A 24,520-nucleotide genomic window follows, 5' to 3' on the forward strand; every position below is an offset into this window, starting at 1 on the left:
ATCAGAAAAATGTAATGGCTTAAATCATAAAGATCTCCGCGCATGACGACTCAAAGTCTTCATAAATTTGTCAAAGCACTATGAGATAGTTAACAACAACAACAGAAAAGAAGTAAAAAAGAACATGCCAAATCAAAAATTTCTGTCTCCTAAAGATATTTGCAGAGTTAGAAACATTGATCATGTCTTGGTTTTCAATGGATCTAAAATTAATTCCTCCATAAAAACCCACAGACAGCATATGGTAACAAGATGGCCTGATGCGTGTCTTCTTGACAACCCAACAACTCTTGGGATCATTGGTTGTTAACATTGGTGGCCCCGTGAGAGACCATACAGTCCACTAATACTGCATTTTACAATTAATGGGATTGCCTTGTTTTGGCCACTCAGTATCCACTTCTGCTCATAGTTTCTGTAGCCTGTTTTTACCACAAGCTGTATGGGGGAGAAGAAGAGTTTGAGATATTCTTTTTGAAATTCATCTCTTTGAGCCATTAATATACATATTACAATATCATTTTGAGTCCTCAGTGATATCTAAGGTTTTCCTCTTGGAAGAGCAGCTTTGTCACTATGCTGCTGCCCAGAACATACAGTGGTCTCCTGAATTCCATTTTCTCTTAGGGCAGGTGCCTTTGGCTTTTTCTTTTTGTGGGGCCTCTTGAAGTTAATGACCTCCCTTCAGTTGTTCCCATTGGCTTATAGGTAACAATGCATAAACCTCTGAGAACAGGTTCTCAGAGGTTTGACATTGGGAATAAATATAGTGATTTTTGACAAAGCATCTATGGGGTTGAGTACATATTTATAATAAATCTAGTTCCTTTATTTGTCTTAGGAAAGAAAACTTGATTTATTTTTCTTACCACGTCTCTGATGTCCAGATGGGTGAGAAACAATTTCTGCAATCTATATATTCCTAGATACGTACATCCTATTACACAGATTAGACCAGACAACAAATAATGACACAGCTACAATATATTGCTAGTATTTACTGAGGGTCTACCTTGTACCATGCACTGTGCTAAGAGATTTACCTATACTGTATTATATCAGTTATTCTTACAAATACCTATTTTACAGATGAGAAAACTGAAGTTCAAAAATGTGTCCCTGGTCCCCTGTTACAAAGCTAATCACTAGAAAAGCCAGGATGTAGAGCCCAGTATCCTTAACCATCAAGGATTCTCTTTACACAATGAGTCTGACCACAAGGGCTTACTTGTAAGAAATCATTACTGAGGGGTGCGTGGGTGGCATGGTCAGTTAACATCTGACTCTTGGTTTCGGAGCAGGTTGTGATCTCCACGTCGTGAGACTGAGCCCCATGTCAGGTTCCACACTCAGCACAGAGTCTGCTTAAGACTCTCTCTCCCTCTGTCCCTCCCCCCCATCTCTCAAATAAATAAATAAATAAATCTTTTTTTTTTAAAAAGAGAGAGAAAAAATGAAATCATTGCTGATACACAAAATACATTTTTATGGGAGGTAAGTCATTCTAGGGTTTTAAGTTCAAATCTATAGTATTTGATCTATCTACAAAAATATTAGTTATTTTTTAAGAGTTTGTACATTTTATAAGATTGAGGAGGACTGACCATCCTCCAGCTGTATTCCAGCCTGCCCTTGGTACTTCCAGAGCATGTAATCTTAAATAATTTGTGTACATTTGACAAACCCCATCTTTCTAACTGGAAAAAAAAAAATCTTCCTGCATCCAATTACAAGTGAAGGAGAGAGATTGGTCCATTAAAATGAGATTAGAATGCAACAGTAATCAGACTTTAGTTTACTAGAGAGTAAGGAACTTTCTCAGTATAATTTCTAGTCCATATCAGACGATAGATGAGACATTTACTTATTTCCTCTTCCTTAGAGCAGTCTAAATATTAAGAACAGATTAAAAGTCAGGGTTGGTGTGAGAAAGTAGAAAACTGAGCTATACCACATAATACTCTGATTCTCAGAAATTGAGAACTGGGAAAAGAAGGCTTAAATATACCTGTAAGATCTTATTAGGGTGGATAAGCTTAAATGTTTTGACATGGTTTAGAAGGTGCTTAAGATTCTCATATCTGGGAAAATGGCAAAATGACATTTTTAAGGTAATGTGGAGCTGTTCTTCATTTCATTTTTCTTTTTCTCACCATTGAGTGATATCTATCAGTGGCCCTCTCTGTTTCTGTAGCTGTTAAACCAATCTTCTGTCTTAAAGGCTACACAGCTAGCACAAAAGAACTCTTTAGTATGTGTGATAACAGAGTATGACCTTTAATTTATCAGAGCGCATTCGGTATTCTGTTATCTGCTTGTCCCTGTTGCTTTTTATTTCTTGCCTCTAGTTTTTGATATGATATTCTAGTCTCTTTGCATTAGGAACTCAACAACATGGGAAGGCTTAGGGAAGAACATGTAAGTCACTATCCATTCCACATGGGCAGTGAGATTCAAAGATCACAAGGTTACCTTTACTTCTGTTGGAACAATATGCCCAAAATAAAATGTTTGAATGTAAGTAGCATATACGAACAATGCTTCTACAGAAAGGCATACTAGATCTCTTAGTGTAATTCCACGTAAGAGGGGGGCATGAAGGGAGAAATTTCTTAACCCAGTTAGATGTGCACTAAGCTTCTAACTTCTTCCCCAAAGTACTGTTGAACTCTGCAGTAGACAGCCTGGGACCTTCATGCCCAGTATCCTAGCAGTCTCACAGGAAGGTACTGTTTTACTGGATGTACAGGCCTCCTGTTTTGTACAAGGAGCTGGGGTATCATTGGAAGCATTAGTTACGAACAGACATTGCCCTACTGGAGTGGTCTGTGCTCTCTCCAGATGTTTAAGTTAAGTAGGCTGACTGACAAGGTGCCTGAGTTGTACCACCCTCTCTTTGTATAGCATTGCATTCAGATGCTACATTTAATTTATAGAAAGTGCTGTTTTTTTTTTTTTAAGGGAATGATGGGAGCAAAATGGAAGTATCTATAAACAGAGTACCAATATGAAATTAAAATCTGAAAAAGATCATAATCCTATAATCCCTCCATCCTAACTCAAATATTTTCATTTTTTGCATATTGCCCTCAAATTCTTGTCAACTTTCATCATATTTTATTTAGTAGTTTTAACACTGTGTGTACTACATGCTTCACTTCATATGGCATAAATATTTTAACTCTTTTTATTTATATTTACAATTAGTTTGAGACTAAATATATTCTACCAGAGAATAAATTTACTTAAAAATAGATCTACAGGTATATAGTTTTATGAAATTGAAAAGAATAATCAATAATCAATCTTTGGGGGATTAATATCCACACTAGAACACATTTTTATCTGGTTATGATTTCAATAAAATTTAGGTTGTTTGTGATCTAGGTAAAATCCTTTGTGTTCTGTCACACCTTCTGTGTTTTTGTAGTCCATTGTGCTCTCTGAACTTCTGTGGCAAGTACAGTTCATTTAGTGGTTAATTATATACTTATGCAAAGTTATCTATTATCCTGAACTTCCATTTAACTTCCTTCATTTTGCCCCTTGACTCCCCAAAGTGTAAGCTCTTTAACAATAAGATCTATGGGATATATTGATGTATGCTTGACACAGTACTTTCAGAGTACACTGTCGGTGCTTATGTATTGACTTCATTGAGTCAGATTACTTTCCTAATGTCTACCTAAGCTATACTAAAGAAACAAAGGATTTAACTATTGGAACTAGAGAAGGAAGGTGAAATCTTTTGGGTACATGGGAAATGTCTAGGAATGGGTACACACATTGGGTTATTGATAAATGGCATTTAAGCATTGGGTCCTTGGAGACGTGTAAAGGGAAAAGCAGAGAAAAGAGGTGAGCAGGGAAGAAAAAAGGAGGAAATGTGAAGTTCAAGCAGAATTCACTTTAACATGTTGCAGAGTCCCATCCCTCTTCCCACAAGCCAACAAAATGGGGTGGTCTTCTCACTCATGACTAGGGCCTTCTGTCCTTTAACAACTTGTCTCTTGGCGAGGGTCAGCATCAAAAAAAAATTGTGAACTTGGTGGATTATTATGCTTGGAGCTTGTCTTATAGGTAAGGGGTTAAGATAAGGAATGCTTGGAATATTTTATGTCTCAAGTGGCTTGAATGGCAGGGCATCACTGTAAAAGGAAAAAAATGAAATGCTGTTCCTCATTGAGATCTCAACTGTAGTAGATCTTCACTACCTTCATCTATAAAATAGAAGTGATAGAAATATACTCCTGATAAATCCTCAAGGATTTGGGAAGATTTCTGATTTTATGTACCCAAGAGGAGAATCTCACCCCAAACTTCACAGAACAGAACCTTTAAAAACAAGACCATGATATTTTCCATTATACAGGATAGTGCCATAAAGATTAAAAGGAAGATGTTGGGGCTTTATGTCTCAGGCTGTTTGAGACTTTTTCTTAAAAAAAAAAAAAAAAAAAAACTATTGCAAGGAATAGCTTAGGAGTCAACTATGCCTGGGTTCAAATGGTTCCTCCGTCTATATTGCATGGCATAGCCCTAGTTGTATCATCTATTTGAGCCTCATTTTTTTATCTATAAAATAAAAGATACTTATGGTCTGGGATTAATATGAGGACTAAATGAGAGATAACCTATATAATAAGTCAGTAGCACAATAAAACATAAAAGCCACTCAATACATTATTATCCTGTTTTCTAGTAGTTTTCTGGTAGTATTTTCTCTAACTTTTTTACCTACAGACCACTTTCATACTTAAAATGTGGGTTTTCCAAAGTGCATGAAACTTAGTTGTAGCCTTACTAGTTTGTTTAGTCCTATTGTCAGAAAAGAAGCACTTTTAGATACTGGTAGTATGTGTTTATAATTCCATAAGGTCTTAAAAGTCCAGATGACAATCCAAATCCATCACTGCTTTATATTAGCCATGAATCAGGCACACTCTGGAAGGCCTGTGCCCTCACGACTAGAAGATCTATAACTTCTACTGCCTGAAATTGTAGAAATCCAATTCTGTGTCATTTTTGCCTTAGTTAAAGGACATTTTCCTTACAAGCAATTGTTATATTTACTGATGGACTTTGGAAAATGCTAGTGGGGGAGTCTACAATTCAATTCATTTTCAAGAAATCTCTAAAATCAATCTAGAAGAAGATATTCTTGAAAATTATGCATATTTCTGAAGATTCATTGAGTCTAAGACTATGTCTCTCATATATGGTTCATTAGAGAATTGAGGCACTTACAGAAATTTCTCCCTGATCAAATCAACCATCAGCTCTATCTGCAATTAAGAAAAAAAAAGGATCCCAAGTTGGTATTAATTTTTCTGCCAATGTATATGCACCATAGTGGTCCCCTCTTCAAGCTAGACATCATTGGCTTACATTTAAGCACAAAACATTTACTCAAGACACTTCCTTGGCCTATATTTACTCCAATGGCAAAATCATGATTGATGAAAGAGGAGCAAGATTAGGAAGTCATATATATATATATATATATATATATATATATATATATATATATATATATATATATACACACATACACACACACACACACACACATATTTTAATGGTACTAACAACCTTACTGATTTTACTCTTGAACAACAAATACCACCATATGGCTATGCAAGAAATAACCCTAGTGGATTCATTTTCCACTGAGGAATTACTTATCAAGTGGTTACCTTGCACCCAGCATTGTGCTATGCTCAAGGTGTATAACAATGAACAGATGGACTGGACGTGACCCTTATTTGCAAGGAATATAAATTTAGAATCAATTTCGTCATGATTATCAATACTGTTACTAAGTGCTATAACAGTGCGTAATGGAAAGCTCTAGGCTAATTTGGTGGAGAGGGTGCACAGGGAATGCTTCTTTGAGAAATTTAAGGGAAAAATAAGTTGGTCACATTCAGGTGTGTGTATGTGTGTGTGCATTTATGTCGGGAGTGTTAAGGAGTACCCAGAGATGCAGAAAATATGCAAAACAAACAAAATGGCATCTTCAGAAAGAATTAGCTCCATGAAAAGAATTGGAAAAGTACAGAGTGTTTAGAGTTTAAAAAATTAGAAAGAAGTGGTTCAAGATGAAATTGGAGAAGGAGTCAGGAGACAAATAGAGGCATGTATTGTTATCTATACATTTTAATGATATAGCAAATACCATGATATGTAGGACAAATATTTTCATTAGAAAGCTTCATTCTTTCACAAGTTTGTTCCTCCAAGTGTCAGTGATGTTCAAAATCCACTTATTTGAAACATTTATCAGCTATGTATTACTATTTCAATGATGTTCAAAATCCACTTATTTGAAACATTTATCAGCTAAGTTATGTATTACTGTTTTGTATGGTTTGCATAACAATGACATATATGTCATTTAGTTGGAAATTATATGATAATGCTGCTTTTAAAAGTAGAGCAATTTTACAAAACTATGTTTAACTTTTACTTTGCTTTGTGGGTTGTGGTATATTTAAATGACGTATTCTCATTTAAAAACAAAAGGTCTAAAAACAGACTCCTAATCTTCTCTGGAGGTATGTATAGCTTTTCAGAACCCTTTTGTGTTTCCTCTCCCAAAGCCCAAGTCAGGAAAATGAGCTTCAGAAGAAGCAAGTATCTCTGTTTTTACTTTCATATTATTTTGTACAAATTTTGGGTTCATAGCACTACTTTTCCTTATTTTTCTTCCAACTATATTACTTTGCCATATAGAAAACTGACACTTCTATTTCTGAAGAGAAATTATAAATCCATGGTGAAGATTTATGAAAATGAGAGGAGAAAAACTATTAGCGAAGTTCACATAGCTTTTCTCTACTGACCAATAGTCATAAAAATATGATTACAGTTTTATTTCTTTTTATTCTCTGAGTCCCACCATGAAATTTAACTACAAGTCAAGGACTTGAGTTTTATTACTCCTTGCTGCTTACCTTGAGTCTTTGAAATTACTCTTGTTTCCTTGTAGTCTACTGGTTCATACAAAATTAATAATATTCTATAGTGTGACCAAACACTATTGGTTAGGTAAGAGAATGAAACTATCTGGGATTCAATCAAAATAAAGAAAGTTGCACTTTAAGTCTGAATGACCAGATTTTCCTTTTTATTCTTCAGCCCTGGAACCTTGTTTGAAATATCCATTACATTTAGCCCTTTATACCTAAATGGCCACTCCAGTTAGAGCTTGCACCTAGAAATTGATTCCGGTTTTAGGAAGCCTGCCTTTTGTCAAAAATACTGAATCTTGAAGCTAATCTAATGTCATGTATTTATTACAGTCCAATTAATAATTAATTAATTTAAAAATACCGAATCCTTTCACAGTTCAAAGGAAAATAAACCCAAGTTTTACATACTGTTTCCTTGCTTGGAAATTACTTCAGTAGAGATGTGTATGTTGCTGGTGACATTTTCAGTGGAGGTACCAACATACTTAACCCACATGAAATCAACTGGAGGAAAAAGAAAATAAAAGGAAAAGCTCCTTCTAGTTTTATTAGGGTGCAGAAAATATGAGACTAAAGTATGTCTTAACTATTCGATGAGAAGTTCTGTTATCATAAACCTGATTGATGTGTTCAGTCGACTGCTGTAGTTGATTTGTATGCTTTTTAAAAAGTTGAAGTTCTTCTTGGACCCTTTTAATAATTCCAGAACAAATAGGTCTTTTATAAGTGGGTCATTATTACTTTATCTTTACCTCTGATTTAGGAAACTTTGGCTTGATGTGAATATTCAGATACATTCCAGTTGATTTTGTTTGTTTCTTTGGTTGGTTGGTTTTGTTTTAAGATTAATTAATTTATTTATTTTTAGAGAGAGAGCATACACGCAGGGAAGGACAGAGGGAGAGGGAGAGAGAAACCCTAGTAGACTCCTCACTGAGCTTGGAGTCCCAACATGGGACTTGATCCCAGGACCCTGAGATCATTAGCTGAGCCAGAACCAAGAGTCAGTTGCTTAACCAACTGTGCAACAAGGCCCCACATTCCACTTGTTTTTAATCTCTCCTGTCCATGTAGGCCTGCTTTCTTTGACCATGCTCAGAAGCACTATGTAATGTTTCTATATCTCAGCATGTTTGGTATTAGATCCCAACCCTTCCCAGAGGAAAGAAAAGGTCATTGGAAATTATAATTATCTTTAATCTTTCCCAATCAAATTGGTTGTTTTATGTCCTTTATATTACATGCTAAGTTTAGATGTATGTCAAACTATGGCCAGGATTAAAAATGAACACAAGCATACCAAATTTCTGATTGTTTTGTAAATAACATATCATTGTGAATTTGTAATGAAATAAAATGCATTTTGAGCAATTTCTTAAAATAATATACCTCAATAATGACTTTTCATGTGAAGCTTGTTAATGAAAATCATGAGGTGGAGGCAAAATGTAGGCTTATTCCTGGTGAACCTAAACAGTCTGAACTATTTTATACTCAATAGTAGAAGAGATTTGGAATTCGTCTGTTAAAAGACATCATCATCAGTAATCTATTTAGATGTGTCTCTGTTTGGTTGATAGTGTATTTATATATAATTTTGTCACAAGAGAAGTCATTAATTTTTTATTCTAGTAGAAGAACAAAGCATTGGAAACATATATTGAACTGAAGTGAGTACCATCTGATTTCCCATCATCCATTACTCCAACAAAGACTAAAGTCCTTTGATTTCAAAATCAAATCTCTCTGTTAAAAAAAAAAAAAAAAAGGTCTCTGAACTAGAAGGTATCTGATATTCATGGGTAATGAGATTGTATGATACTATCCCTGTGGCTACCTTTTAAAAAATATTATCACATGTCTTTACACCTATTTCTGCTGCCTACTCAATTTTTTCTTTGCTGTTGTTGTTAGGTGGCCTCTTTGTTATTCATTGGAAATACGGTGTTTATGTTGTTTTAGCTGAGTCTCATTAAGGATCTTTAAAGCTATTGTTGACTTAAATCATGTCAATCAATTATATTAATTGCTTTTTGAGTACCAAAAGTATGAGAGCAAATTGTATGTATCTGTGTATATATTTTTACGTGTTTTTATGTGCTCTTTTTCTCAGCTATTCAAAAAGAATATCCAAAGCTGTCAATTCTCTCCACCAGTCTTGCTTAGGACTTTTCTACTTCCCCTACTAATACTAACTGTGATTACTTATTTTGTGGCATGAAGCAGTTATTATTAAACAAGTAATGAACTTACAGTATGGATGTTCAAGTCAGTGACAATCACTAAAGAGATAAAATTATAAATGAACTATGTGATATTTCTTTTGGAAAGTCAAAGGGAGGCTCGGCTATATGTGATCTATTCTCTGGGCATAAGTATTTGCTTTCATTTTCTTGTGAATGTTGTTAGGCTATAGGATGAGATAATGGTTCCATGGAAGCTATCAGAATTAAAAACAAGATTTCCTTCACTACCTCAATCCACAGATATTTCATAGGAGATTATTATCTGATAGGTATTGTGCTAGCACTGAGAATACAATAATTAACAGCACACACAGTGTCTGACTGTATAGAACTTCAGAGGTAAAACATTTATTGAATATGCAATTACAAAGTCAGTGCCTGTTCCAAAGGGCATGTATCAGGTGCTAGGGAAGCATGTAGTCAAGTGTGCTAATCTAACTTGGGGACAGCAGGAAAGACCTCCCGAGGAAATAATCCTCTGCCGAGAAGACTCCATTAATGAGTCATGTTTGGCTAAGGAAAAATGGAAATGGCGTGAGAGTGAGGAAGAGCATTTCAAATAAAGAAGTTACAAGTACAAAAGCCCAGAGGAAGAAGGAGAGCCTTAGAAAAATTGAAAGAAGTCTCATGAGGATGGACAGAGGAGAGCAAGGCAGGGGCAGGCATGAGATGAGGAACAGAAGGTAGGAAAGGACCAGATCATGGAACACTCATAAATCTCATCAGGGGCTTGAGTTTTTGTCTTAAAGTCACTGAGAAGGGTTATAATAGACAAATGGCATAATTAGATATCACCTGACATGTGGAGAATGGCTGCAATTGATTGCAGATTTGACACAGAGAGGTTTGTTAATATGCTTTAGTAGTGTCCGGGGAAGAGGTGTTTTGGAGCCTAAATTTGGATGGTGTCTCAGGAAATAATCATTTCTGATGATGCGAACACTCTAGCATGAACAACGGCATAAGGAACTACCTAATTATAAAGTCATCATGACAGTTATAACAGTGTGAATTGGTAGGAGTGTTGGTGGACAAAGAAATTAATAGAGTAAAGGGTATGTGTCTTTGAAAAGCTATTTCATGTTTGCCTATCAAATTATGCGCATAAACATGTTTATCACATAAATCAAATATAAGCCAAAGCCACATATTCATTATTCATCTCACTGCCTTAAGATAACCAATATCATATCTTAGTGTATTTTTCCAAATATAATTTGTTTGCAAGCACACAGAAGAGAACGCAAACTGCACTCTTTTAAAACAAAGACAGGCTTGGAATTTAAGCTATTTGTATCCTTGGGTTTTTTTGTTTTGGTGTTTTTTTTTTTTTTTTAGATTATCAATATACTAAAACTATCCTTACTTGACACACAACGATATGTTAGTTTCAGGAATACAACATATTTACATTTTAAATTAAGTACTAATGCATGAAATATTATTAGTCAAATAGACATTCAAAGGACAAGTCGATAAGGTCTAAGTGACAGTTCTTTTCTATTTCTCTAAAAGTGTGTGACTAATATAATGGTGGGTTTATTGTGGTATGTGTAGTGTATAGTAAAAACAGTGTAAGAAAGCACTTACAAATTATTCTGAGAAAAATTTGTATCTATTTCTTTCTGAGCAAAATGCTCCAGTATTTTCTTGTCAGCAGTACTACCTTCCAGTATTTCTTTCTCCTCTAAGTTCTTCTCTGAGCTTTTGCCAAAACATCTTAGCTCAAATTCCATGTTAGTTAATTTTTACAGAATAGAAAAACTTCTTGCACTATATACTATTGAGCACTGAGATGGCAGCCTGGATTCTTCCTGAGTGCTTTATAGATCAAGTATACATTCATCTATTTGCAAGCATTATTCAAGGTCAGTTTAAACTGTGTTTCTGTCAGATAATGTTTGGTCAAAGAAGGGAGGCTCCTACTTAGTTTGAATCTGTGAGTAGGAACCACTGTTTGTGGCTTGTGTTTGTTCCTTCCACTGTCATGCCTTCTTTAGAATAGTTTAATAAAAGCAGATATGTGGGAATAGAAGAACATACATATTTTTTCCATATGTTATACACTTCAACATGTGTTAAGCTTTAAGTGAAACTGAAGGACACTCAAATAAAGTCACTTTTGTCAAAGCCTTTTCCTGTAATAACATATTTGGATGATGCAAGATATATTCCCTTGTGATGTCCAAGTGATTGATAAACCAATTTGTGTGGAATATACAAGAACTATTCAGACTTTGTGGTTTCCTTAAATGAGATGAATAAGAATTTCTATTTTCTGAATAGGACATAAAGTATTCTTCTAGGCCAATTTTAGATGCTTCAGTGTGCCAAAGTTGGTATTAAGTTTGGTGTTCATAAATTACTAATCTGGAATAAGAGGTTGAATGTATTTTGAAAACTTAAACCTGTTTCACCTGAACATGTTTAACTAGTTAATAAGAAACATCAAAAAGACAAAACCCTGAGATCAATGGTCATTTTTTTGTAAAGCTATTATATGCTGTTTAAATTGGTTGTTCGGGTCTGTCTATAATATAAGTTTAATAACCTAGCTCAAATGCAGATTTCTAATTTTCAATTAACATAGGAATAATTTTGTTTGCTAAAATAAAATAAATGAATGAATGACAAGTCTGAAACATGAAATGTTCTAGGTAGAACTTTTTAAAATTCCAAATTTCAAAAAATCATGTGGCAACTGTATAGCTCAAGCTTTAAGTATTAACTTTTAACCTTTGACCTTACAGATTTTAACCAATGAAATGTCTCTTTAAACTTTAAAGGAAACAATGATAACGAGCGCCTGGCGATTGCTAGACAGCGAATTCCATATCGACTTGGTCGAGTAGTTGATGAATGGCTACTCGACAAAGGTAAAAAACATTGATTAAAACTTCAAATAAAAAAATAATTTGAACATAACCAAGTAGTACTTCATTGTAACACTAATAAACATAAAAAATAAATTTTCCGTAAAACTAAATTAAAAACAAATTTAAAACAGTAAAATGTAGATAGTAATATTTGCATACCTTGTATAATAATTTCTATACATTTTTAGACGTACCAGCTGTTTAATAATCTTACCCTGTTAACTTAAGGTTAAAGGGACTGTTAAATATAATCCACTAACTCAATCTATGAAGGTACTCACAGCAAGCATTAACCCAAAATGATAAATCATTCATAGATTATATTACATGTTCCAGCCTCTAAATTATTAACTAAAATATATGTAGTTCTGATATCTTTATTATGGTCCTGAAAACAAAACAAAACAAAACAAAACAAAACAAAACTCTTGGTTTAAACTCTAGGCATCTTAAATAGTGGGCAATATGGATTGCCAGTCAAAATGAAGTCCCTTTAACGTTTGCAACCTTCTAAGAGCATTTGAGAACAAGCCCTAATTAAAACTGAACTTGAAGTTGTGTGCATGCTTTTTATGAGCAGAGAACAATCTGCTAAAACGGATACTCAATTTGATGATATTGGTACTGTTGCTGAGGATTGCTGTTTGATGGAATTGTGCCATAATTTCTCCATTGGTTTGTGTATCATTCCTGAAGCCGCTTTTTACATCTGAAGCTATTTTTTTTTCATTTTATTTTGTTTTAATAGACTTGCTGAAAGCCAATCAGAAAAATACTTTTGGATTTTTTTTGTCTCTGACATGCCCAGTGTAAACCATGCATTTCTTTTCAGTGTGATTGCCGGAAAAATAGAATAATTCAAATAACAATGGACTATGCCTTCAAAAAAATAAACGTTTTTAAAGAATAGCATATAGATACATGTGGCCATTACATGAACTATGAATTTTTTATCATAAATTTAAAATGAGATTTAGCTGCTCTAGATTAGTTTCTGCCAGTGGTAATTTTAGAATGACAAATACTTGAAATGTTAGATATCTCACATTTTTTTTAATTTAACAAGTTATACTTAAGAGACCAACAGTATAAGATCTTGAGGTAAAAGGGAGAAGGGATCCACTAAAAATTGATTTATAATACGTATCTTTGATTGGTCTTTTAGCAAAAACACTACATTTACAATAAGTTGAGAATTTACAAGTATTTGCCAATGATTATGCATTTCATGGACACCTCATTTATAAGCAATGAATTATGAGTCAAATGCCTCTCTTATAGTTTATTGCTCTCATTATCCACCCCATGAAAGATCTGTTTTATCATCCTTTGTAGAATGTAGAGTTCACAATCAACATTTTTGCATGTATGTAATATTATTTTTACAGGGCGTCAGCTCACAATCTTCAATAGCCAAGCAACCATAATAATTGGCGGGAAAGAGCAGGGCCAGCCCTTCCAGGGCCAGCTCTCTGGGCTTTACTACAATGGCTTGAAAGTTCTGAATATGGCAGCTGAAAATGATGCCAACATCGCCATAGTGGGAAATGTGAGACTTGTTGGTGAAGTGCCTTCCTCAATGACAACTGAGTCAACAGCCACTGCCATGCAGTCAGAGATGTCCACATCAATTATGGAGACCACCACAACCCTAGCTACTAGCACAGCCAGAAGAGGGAAGCCCCCTACGAAAGAACCCATTAGCCAGGTGAGTATGTGGATTTCATTCCTTTGTTTTAGAACTGTGGTTATGAAAGTGGGCTTTTCTGTATATGTGTCTTTTCTAAAATGGGATTGTTTCTGATCTCAGCTGCCATGGCTTTCTTTGAGTCTTGCTTAGCGTAATGTACTCAGTTTGAATGTGAAGTATATATATATACTGTTGATTTGAGATTTGCTGCTTTGTGTTGGTTTGTTAGCTGTTAGCTGGTAGTCTTGATTAATAACCTTGGTCTAGCCCAAGCTGAGAGGACTGCCTGCTAATTACACAGGGTTTTCACTTTTTAAGTTAAATAAACAAGTAAATTAGTGAACTATTTGAAAGGCCTTGTTTGTTCAGGCTCAGCACATCATCAAAATAAAATAAAACAAATTTGAAGAGAAATTGCATACAAATTTCTATTGTATTTTGAAGAGTTCAGAATTTTGAATTGATAAGCATGTGGTTCTCATTGTGAATGATAGGGCTACTCTTTCGCTGTTGTTGAGGGGGAAATTTTTTATTCTACCTTTCAAGTTTCTTCTGGCTGGTCTAAGAATGAATTGACATGAGGCAGATTAATAGGAGGGAAAAAAACAAAATTTGCTTACATATACACAGTCTCAGTAATAAAATTGAGGCCCAAAGAAATGACCAAGGCAGTCAGCTTTTATACTTTTTTAAACAAACAAACATATATCTGTAAGAAATTTACAGGGCAAAGAAATCTTAAGTTTGGAAGCTTCAATTAGTAAGGAATTCTAAATAGTGTTTGAACTGGGACAATAAATTAGTAAATGTAGCTAGGTTTATTTATAGAGCCTTCTCACTTCTCAACTCTGCATTTCTAATGTCTGGTGATACGGATGTCTTTTTACCTCCTGGTACAGGTAAAGGTAGCTTTAATATGGAAGATTTATTTTCTGCTTTCTGAAGGCAAGGGGCATCATGGTGTTCTTCTTGCACTTGCTGTTCCTTGGTAACTTTAATTCAAAGTAATCACTATACCTAGGCCCCCACACTATCTATGAGAAAAATGCACTGTTTGTTTATCTGAAGACATTTTTTGTATTGTATGTGATTAACTGATCTCACCTAGAATTAACTTCAATGAGCTTATGTCTTACATCTAAAATTTTTGAAAAATAAAATTTTTAAATGCCAAGCTTTTACAACTTGGAAGTATATTAATGCAGTCATGGTATACTTAGTGATTTCCTACTGTGTGTCAGGCACTGGCATTGCATCAGTGAAGAATAAGAAAAACAAACAAGCGAAAAACAACTACATGCCTCAGAGAGCACTATTAGAATGCTGTAGATATGCTATTAAATGCTACTAGATCCCTAATGACATTTATGGTCTTTGTATATATTATGTTGTGATCTCTTTCAGAATTGTATGTTCTCCTAGATCTAAATTGATTGTTTTCTTTTGTTTTGTTTTTAATAGTGAATGAGTGTATCTAGTAGATGCCATATAAAGCTTTTCCAAATATATGATCCTAACTTCCAGGAAAGTGCATCCTAAAGAAACAAGAATGACAACAATTATTTTTACATTTCTTTTATTTCAAATGTTTGAGACAGAGCTAAGTGTCAAATTTGGAAAGAGAGTAGAAGGTGAATTCTGTTCATATCAGCACCCTATCTACTAATTAACATATGTTTACCAGAGAAAGAAAAGAACAGATTCTGATTTTTACTTTCAATAGGAAGGAGTGGGAAGAACAGAATAGAAAGAGAGAAAATATCTTAGAAGAGATGTTCAAAAATTTACAGAGATGATCTGTAAATTCATAAATGTAGTATTGCATATTATGTGCCTTTATGCACTATTTTTTTCCTTCTTTCCTTTCTTCTTTCCTTCCTTCCTTCCTTCCTTCCTTCCCTCCCTCCTTCCTTCCCTCCCTCCCTCCTTCCTTCCTTCCTTCCTTCCTTCCTTCCTTCCTTCCTTCCTCTCTCAATCTCTCTCTTTCTCTCCCCCCCCCCCTTATTTTTGATTTGCATTTGGCCCAAAGTAAAATGAGCTGTCTCACTGGGTGTTCATCAGTATGTATTTATTGATCATTCTACATGTGCCATACATTGTCCTAGGCACTGGGAATACATTAGCAACAATGAACAAAAACACTTGTCCTTACGGAATATACATTTTAGTAGGAATGTGCGCTCATAGTATAATCTTTCTGTTGATTTTCTCTATCTTGTTTCACTAATAAGGTTGCTTTTTTAAAAAAAAGATTTTATTTATGTATTTGACAGATAGAGACATAGCTGGAGGGAACACAAGCAGGGAGAGTGGGAGAGGGAGAAGCAGGCTTCCTGCCAAGCAGGGAGCCCAATGCGGGGCTCGAACCCAGGACCCTGGGACCATGACCTGAGCCGAAGGCAGACGCTTAACAACTGAGCCACCCAGGCACCCAATAAGATTGTTAATAATAACACTTAGTCCCTTGGATAAGAACTTGTGACTTTAGAATTTTAGACAGATTTATGCCTATCCATCAGCTCCATTTGATAATCTTTACTGATATTTCATTAATGATTTATTATGGCTGTTGGTTTATGGTTTGTTTAACAATAAACAAGTTATTAAGGTGGATTTGATGTAGGAAAATGAAGCACAAAGCGATTGATAGACTATTTCTTTTATGTAAAATAATTCATAAGAGGACATTGTAGGTCAGAGTTGGAAATGTTCCTGGGAGTTAAATTTGAAATAATCAGAGCTTTTTCTTAGTAGTCTTATTTTATCATTAATGAAATTACAGTTGCCTAAGTTCCTAGCTAAACCAGATATACCCCAAAAGAAGGAAAGACTTACCAACATTTCCTAGAATGTATTTTATCAGTAACTGGTATAAATGAAGAAATGCTTTTTTTTTGAGAAAACGTGCAAAATAGCTATTGCATTTGTAAGCTCAATCCCTAGAATTGAAAAAATAAGAAGTTATGCATTTTATAGTATTAATTAATATAAAAGGAAAACAGTTAACTGCCCATTAATTTCTAATGAAGAGTCTTTTTTATTATAAGCTATTACATGTTTAAAGACAGCAGTGGTTTATGGAAGTAAATGAGCTAATCAATTAGTGATTATTTGGTTCATTGGAGGAGGTATTGACTTAAATAAAGATTGCTAGGTTCATTAAAAAATAGATATTTTATGTAGTGTATTTTAAATCTTTAGATTTTTAACAGGCCGATAACAGCAATTAAATAATTTGGATTAATATGCCACAAATTGTCAGTTGTGGTAACAGTGTTTTCAGGTTGGGCCAATAGGTTTTAAAATGATCTTTTATAATGATATGTATGTGATTTCTGGTAATAAGGTATGCATATGTGGAAAAAAACTGCTAAGGAAGAAAGCAAATTATTTATTTTTGAGTAACAGAGTAATTTATTGCAAGTTCTCTTTACCTCACAATTGACTTTTAAACTGTCCTTCAACTATGAAGAGATCACTGACATATGTAGAATTTAAATGATTTGTTGGGATTGTCAAAGTCTTAGAAGTTTAAAATTGTAAGAGAGTGATTTGTAATGCTAATTCCAGGACTGTAACCTTTGACCCATTTGTGCAGATTGGATGAAGCATCTTCCTCTAAACCCTGTCTGTAGTGGCCATATCTGCCTGCTTTTATCAACTGCCTTACTAAATTGTGTACCAAGAAGGGTCATTTTATTTTTCCGAAGCCATACTGGACTGTTTTCTCAATCAAAGTATTATTTTCCTCAGTGATAACACTGAGCCACTTAAGCTACAATGGCAATGTACTTTGAGGTGATTGCATGTTTTAGAACTATGGAAACAGATTTTTGGTCAAGCAAAGTTAAATTGAATTCATTTCAAATAGATGAGATGAGGTTTGTTTAGCCGTCCTGCATGCAGGGCAAGTGGTAGGGGAGAAATGTATTTTCATTTTTTACAGAGTCAGAAAATTTTTATGAAAGAGTATTTATCAAAATGTTGTCCCGTAGGATCCTGTTTACTTTCCTACTTAAAAGTAAATATGCTTTTAAAAAAAGTTTTTCTTCTGAGTGATGGTCAGATTTCAGACTGATGCTTCCTTTAGAAAGACATGATTTATATCATGAAATAATGAGGACATTTGCCAACTCTTCTGAGTAAATGGCTCTTAAAAATGTGAATATAACAATATTAATGGTACCTTTTTAAATTACACTTTTTTATGTGCATTACATAAAGTTCATAAAATTTGTTTTACTTAGGATATTTAATACCTAAATGTTTCCATAAGACCTGCTCTTCTTAAAAAAGAGAAGGTTTCCAAGCCAGGGAAATGTACATTAAAATGCACACGAGTGTTTAAGATCTTAAAAAGAGAGAGAGAGAGAGAAGCTTTCTCTAAGGCTACTCTCAGAAAGCAAATATTTGCAAATAATTGCTAGTAAAATTTCTCGGGATGCTGAGAGCTTCTTGGGATGAGGGGCAGGAGTGTCATGCAAGATTTTTGGCTTCTAAGTGTTCCCTCTTCTGCATAATCTGGCAGTGTCTTATAATATATGTAGCTCTGCATAAATGAGTAAAAGTAAGCCAGTCTTGCAAAGGGCAACATTCACTCCCTTTGGTTGCAGTCTGTAAAGAAAGGAAAGTGAAGCTGTGCTATTCCTTTTAAGATCAAAATCGTAGTATTTATTCTGTTCTAATCTTTGTATTGCATTTTGCAATCTTTTGGTTCTTCACGACTGTTTGACAAGCTATGTACACACTGTAGAGCAGCATATGGGTCCATAGAAATGCCTTTTACTTAGAGGGAATATAGGAGAATGGAAAGAACACAGTAGACCATGAGACATGTTCCACTTTCAACTCAACCACTTACCTTGTTGTGTAGCTTGGATGGGTTGGTTACTGTGGCTACACTTTGGCTTTACAACTTCTCTAAGTGGGTTAACTAGGAATCTCTTGAATTGCTTTCAGCTCTGAAATTTCATTGATACTAATGATGTGCTCTTAATTATGTCTTCTGGTGATTATTTCAAAGCATAGATTTCACCCTTGACTTTTTTTTTTAATTTTATTATGTTATGTTAATTACCATACATTACATCATTAGTTTCTGATGTAGTGTTCCATGATTCATCGTTTGCATATAACACCCAGCGCTCCATGCAGAACGTGCCCTCTTTAATACCCATCACCAGGCTAACCCATCCCCCCACCCCCCTCCCCTCTAGAAGCCTCAGTTTGTTTCTCAGAGTCCATAGTCTCTCATGGTATGAATCACCCTTGACTCTTAACACAGGACGGCCATACATCTCGGTTGGCCTCTATAGTTCTCGTGTACCCCTGGTGTACCAATGTGATTATTAATACTATCCCTTCCTTTTTTGAGTTTCCAAAGCATCCCATTTTGGTCTACCTATTGCACTTTCCTCTTACAGCATATATAAAATCCGTCTTTGCGAAAAAAAAAAAATTCATACTTGATAAGAATAATAAATAATGAGGCCTTGTCCTTTGCATTCAGAGCAGTAACTGCCTCTGGTATTCTTACCTGGTTTTAAGAATCCATAGCCTTGACTCTGAGAAACAAACTGAGGGTATTAGAGGGGAGGGGGGTGGGGGGACGGGTTAGCCTGGTGATGGGTATAAAGGAGGGCATGTATTGATTGGAGCACTGGGTGTTACACACAAACAATGAATCATGGAACACTACATCAAAAACTAATGATGTAATGTATGGTGACTAACATAACATAATAAAATAAAAATAAATAAAAAGAATCCATAGCATTTTTCATCTTCTTTTTATCTTATTTCTAAAGTCTTGAGAAAGGAGAGAGAATGAGGCTTTGAGAGATTCTAGTTTTTTGACCGGAGGGACTATAGTTTGCAACTCCTAGTAAGAAATTACAGAGTAGGGCAGAATCAGTAAATATGAGTGAAACATACTAGAACAATTCTGTGGTTCTAGTTAGGTTTTTTTCAGAGTGGACATGGCAAACCCACTCGAAAAAGAACTGTTGAGCATTTAAAAATGTTGATAGGTTGTCAGAGACATGTGTATTTCACATATGCAGTGTCTTCCTGAATAGCATCTGATTCCTATGGAATGTTCCAAAAAGAAACCCAATTAGTGTTTAAGCAAGAAGAGAGTATTTGAATATATTAGGCACTGCTATTATTTGCTGGCAGCATTGGAGGTGCTCATGAAAAATTAATACTATTTGTTTGAAAAATGTAAGCAGAGTGCACACGTATTTCCATGAAAAATATTTAAAACTAACAAAATACATTTTGTAACTTCAAAAACAAAATTTTATTTTTTATTAAAAATATTGATTAACCTCAGCTGTGGCTTCATTATAAAAAAAAAATAATAGCATTACTTATAATTATATGTGTTCCTGATAACCACTCTGCATTTTAAACACACTGGTGACATGAATAATTAATTTTGCTAGTCCAGTCATTCTGTTCAATTCACGTAAATTAATGTACAATTTTACAGCAAATTTTAGTGCCTATTGGAAAGAAAAACATTTGGGTGTAGATTTAAAAATATATACAAAGGCGTATTCTCCCTAAACTAATGGTGCCAGGTAAGAAAAGTGTAATTCATTGTAATTTTAAATGTAAGGTAAGCAACTGCTACTTAGGTGTTTTTGCCCTTCATTGCTGCTAAGCAAAAGTGCCAGGATATATGCATTTTAAAGAATTTATTTTAAGGAAGTTCTTCTGCTTGGTGCATTTTCTTTAGGATCTGGAACTTTTACTGGATAAAAAAGCGTCCTATTGGTGGATGTAACCTGGGTTTTGAGACATCTTCAGACATAGCTAATTCTAAACAAATATATCCATCTATCCATCTACCCATCCATCCATCCATCCATTCACTTAACACATGTTTGCTGAGCACTTGCTGTATACCAGGCAATGTTCTACTGACTTGGAAATAGAGCACAGAACCAAATTAGGCTTTTCTGCACAAAGCTTACATTTTAGTTAAAGATGAACATAAACATTAGAACAAGTATCATACATGGGATGATTGCTCTTACAGGAAAATGGCAGAAGAGAGGGGATGCTTGTATTGGGAGTGGGTGGGCATTTATGGCAATCCTTTTGGAATAGACATGCATAGATTATTAGTGATAGAGGCATCAATTGTAAGAGAACAGTAGCATATTAAAATTCAGACTTATTCTTACATCCAGCAGGATCATACTCTTGTGGATAGTGCTAGTGGCAACTAACTGCTCTTTTAGGAAACTAGAACAAAAGTGACACCAAGATTTATCTTTTTTCTTTCTTTTTTTTTTTTTTTTTTTTAATTAGGGATGCCCTCTGGCTAGGGCCAAGGCCTGGTCCAGGTGGGTGCAGTGTGGGGCTCCCAGGAAGGCAAACAAAGTGCAGTTGGAGCACCCAGGGTATGCAGTGAGGCTTCAGGTATGTGGAGGCAGTAAGCGCAGGCCTTCAGGAGGAGCAGGGGCAGGATAGGCTGGGATGGGCTGAGCATCAGGGCAGCTCAGAGGATGGTAGAATCAGGCCGCAGGCTCTGCTGCCAAGACCGCTCTTTCCAGAGGGAACTCCATCTCTCGGGATCTTGGGAGTTCTGTAGGCTGGCAGAGGAGTCCTGGGGTGAGAAACACTTTAGTGCACCGGACCCCAGACTCAGGAGGAGGTCTGGGTCAAGCCACCGATAAAGCAAACCCCAATCCTTTTTAACACCACCCTCCTACCCCACTCAGAGTCACAAAGAGGCGGCACCCCGCCACACCCAGGGGCCTGACCAGGTCCAAGGGAACAGACTCTGGCCCAAAGTTCTGCAGGGGTGGGACCATTCAAGGTCAGAACCAGGAGGGAATTGTACGTACTTGCCGTGTGTGGTCCTATGGACACAGACTAATAAACATATTATTAATTAAATCAGAAGTATAATCATGGGCACCTGGGTTGAGCATTCGACTCTTGGTTTCAGCTCTGGTGGTGATCCCAGGGTCATGGGATCGGCCTGCGTCGGGCTCTCCACACTTGGCTCAGAGTCTGCTTGAGATTCTTACACCTCCATTTCCCTTCCCCTCTGCTCCTCCCCCTGCTCAAGCTCCTGTGCTCACTCTCTGTCTCTTTCTCTCTCTAATAAATAAAATCTAAATAAAATATTTTAAAAAGATGTATAATCAAATTCTAGGGTATATATATATATGTGTATGAAGAAGAGATGAAACCTCAGAAACTATGGCTTGTTATTATTATTTTTATTCTCCATGTGAGAAAATTGAGAAACTACATAACTTACCCAAGGCTATGCAGCCAGCTTCTTTTTTGGGTATTTTTAGGTGATCTGGTGCTCTGTCCCTAAATATGGCTTCTGTTCAGAATCTTATTACTTCTTGTCTTCTCATATTCTTAACTAGTTCAATGTGATCTCCCTGCAAGAGTCAGTTTGCTCTTTGAAAAACTAAAATACAGTCATGATATTACCTTCTTTAATATGTCCAGGTATTTAAGGTAAAGGCCAGCTTCCTTGGGATGTTCACTGGGATCCATCCTTCACACCCATCCTCCTGGCTGCCTTACTAGAAAGTTTATCTCTACCCTCCTCATTACCCTTCCATCGCCTCACCTTCTGATTAACTACTCACAGTGACCTCTAGAGGTCATGCATTTCACACCTCTATGTCCTCATGTTGGAAGGTGGGGGAGAGACAGTAAAGTACCTCCCAAACTGAGTAGGCTCTTTCAGACTGAAAAACAAAGCAGGCTGCTCCATACAGTTTACACAGAGTTGTATTCAGGATAACTTACTAACAGGGGGATCTGTTGGAGGATGAACCAGTGGCACAGTTATTCTCCACTAGTCTGGATCTTAGTCTCCCAATTTAATAGTGTGAGGACATGCAGAAGGGCCTTGTAGTGAGATCACAGGGTTTGCTTATACCTCAAAGGACTCGCATGCATCTAATTGATAAATAACATCTAATTAGATCTTCTGGCACCACCTGTGTGGCCGGAAGGGGAGAGATCATGTTATCTTTAACAAATTTATGGAGGATCAAAGCAAGCCTTCCTCCATTCTTGCCTTGGTGGGCATTTGTAAGGTGTGCAAATTAATTTCCGGGGGGTCCTGGAATATGTGGCCCCAGGGGGGTGAGTGAGCAGGTGTGAACAAGATAGAGTGCTAAAGATGGAGTCAGAATTGTCAGCTCCCCTATAACTCAGCACGGAAAGCCCTTTCTGTTCTTCACCTTCCTCCTTCCTTCTTCATACTCTGCAATATCTCCCCATCTGATTAGGCCTAGTGCCGAGTCTGAAGAGGCAACACCAGTGTTGGCTGTTAGGGGGCAGTGTTGCATAGTGGTCAAGGGCATCAACTCTGGAAGCCAGAATGCCTATGGAAGTCTCAGCCTTACTTTCCCCACCGGCTGGTTGTGTGACCCTGGAGAGGTTATATAGCCTCTTTACCTGTTTCCCGCCTATAAAATGGAGATTATGGCTTCACAAACTTATTGTGGGGATTAAATGAGTCCATGTACCAAATGCACTATATAGAATTACTGCTACTTGACAATTTTTTATTATCAAACAAATGGAAATTTCATATGGTTCATCCTAAAATATAAAGAAATAAAAAAAGTGTCTAACACGAACCAGGAGAGATGATGGACTCTGAAAAACAAACTGAGGTTTCTGCAGGGGAGGAGGGTGGGGGGATGGGTTAGCCTGGTGATGGGTATTGAGGAGGGCACATTCTGCATGGAGCACTGGGTGTCATGAACAAACAATGAATCATGGAACAGTACACCAAAACAAATTATGTAATATATGGTGATTAACATAACAATAAAAAATTTTTAAAAAAGTGTCTAACACATGTAACCATTACACACATGGCACTTTTGTGTGGAAAGTATTCCTCAGGTACAAAGTATAAGTTAAAGCATCTTTCTTACCTATAAAGCTATTTTCTCTGCCCTTGAAGAAAAAGAAGGAAGAGTTCTTAACTGATGTTTCTAAATGAAAGTATCAATTTTGTGGCATGTATGGAGCAGAATTCTCTCGTGAGTGAGGTGTTCTCCACAGGGAAGGCAGCATTATTCCCCTAGAACATGTGTGTGGGGTGGGGAAAGGTGGGTAATCACTCAGGGGGAGAGTTGTCATTGGCAGTTAGTGAGAGAGAGCCGTGAAAGCTGGACACTGTAAGTGAAAAACTCCACTAATCTCCATACCCTGCACTGTTTTACTCAACATCCCACCATCACCACCCACAACAACAACAGTGACTTCAAATTATTGTTGACTGAACAGCCCAGAAATTTCCTGTACCTATTTCCCAGTTATTCTCAGACAGAAGCTAATTCAGAGTATGGTACTGAATCTTGCAAATATGATTTCTGTAGCTGTCCTTGATAACATGTTTTGATTAAGGAGCTTAAAAATTCATGATATACTCCTTTTTCGACTTGAGTATGAAAAACATGAAGCACTTCCAGCTGTGAGTTAGAATAAACTAGGTTTGGGATTCTTGATATAATCTCTTTTGATATAATCTTTATTAGTGTTGGGAAAATAGGATGATGAGACTTTGTATCTAAAACTTCAGATATGGCAGTAATTTCAGTATTTTCTCAGAAAGCACTGGTGAGGTTGGCACCTTTTCTAGTATTTCTAGTCTCAGTTGTAGGACAAAGGAATGTATTTTTATTAAACAATTAGTTAATGTCAAGGTAGCAAGAATATAGCCTTATTTTC

The 24,520-nt window shown here is 35.8% G+C and overlaps 1 protein-coding gene across 1 annotated transcript in view; it reads left to right on the plus strand.

The window, feature by feature from the left end:
- Positions 1–24,520, plus strand: part of NRXN1 (neurexin 1) — a 1,127,542-nt gene that overhangs the window by 967,598 nt on the left and 135,424 nt on the right. The window contains 2 exon segments of the mRNA XM_027622286.2: positions 12,007–12,096; positions 13,485–13,804. Coding sequence (XP_027478087.2) covers positions 12,007–12,096; positions 13,485–13,804 — 410 coding nt within the window.

Source organism: Zalophus californianus, chromosome 8 (genome assembly GCF_009762305.2).
Source record: "Zalophus californianus isolate mZalCal1 chromosome 8, mZalCal1.pri.v2, whole genome shotgun sequence".
Lineage (NCBI taxonomy): Eukaryota > Metazoa > Chordata > Mammalia > Carnivora > Otariidae > Zalophus > Zalophus californianus.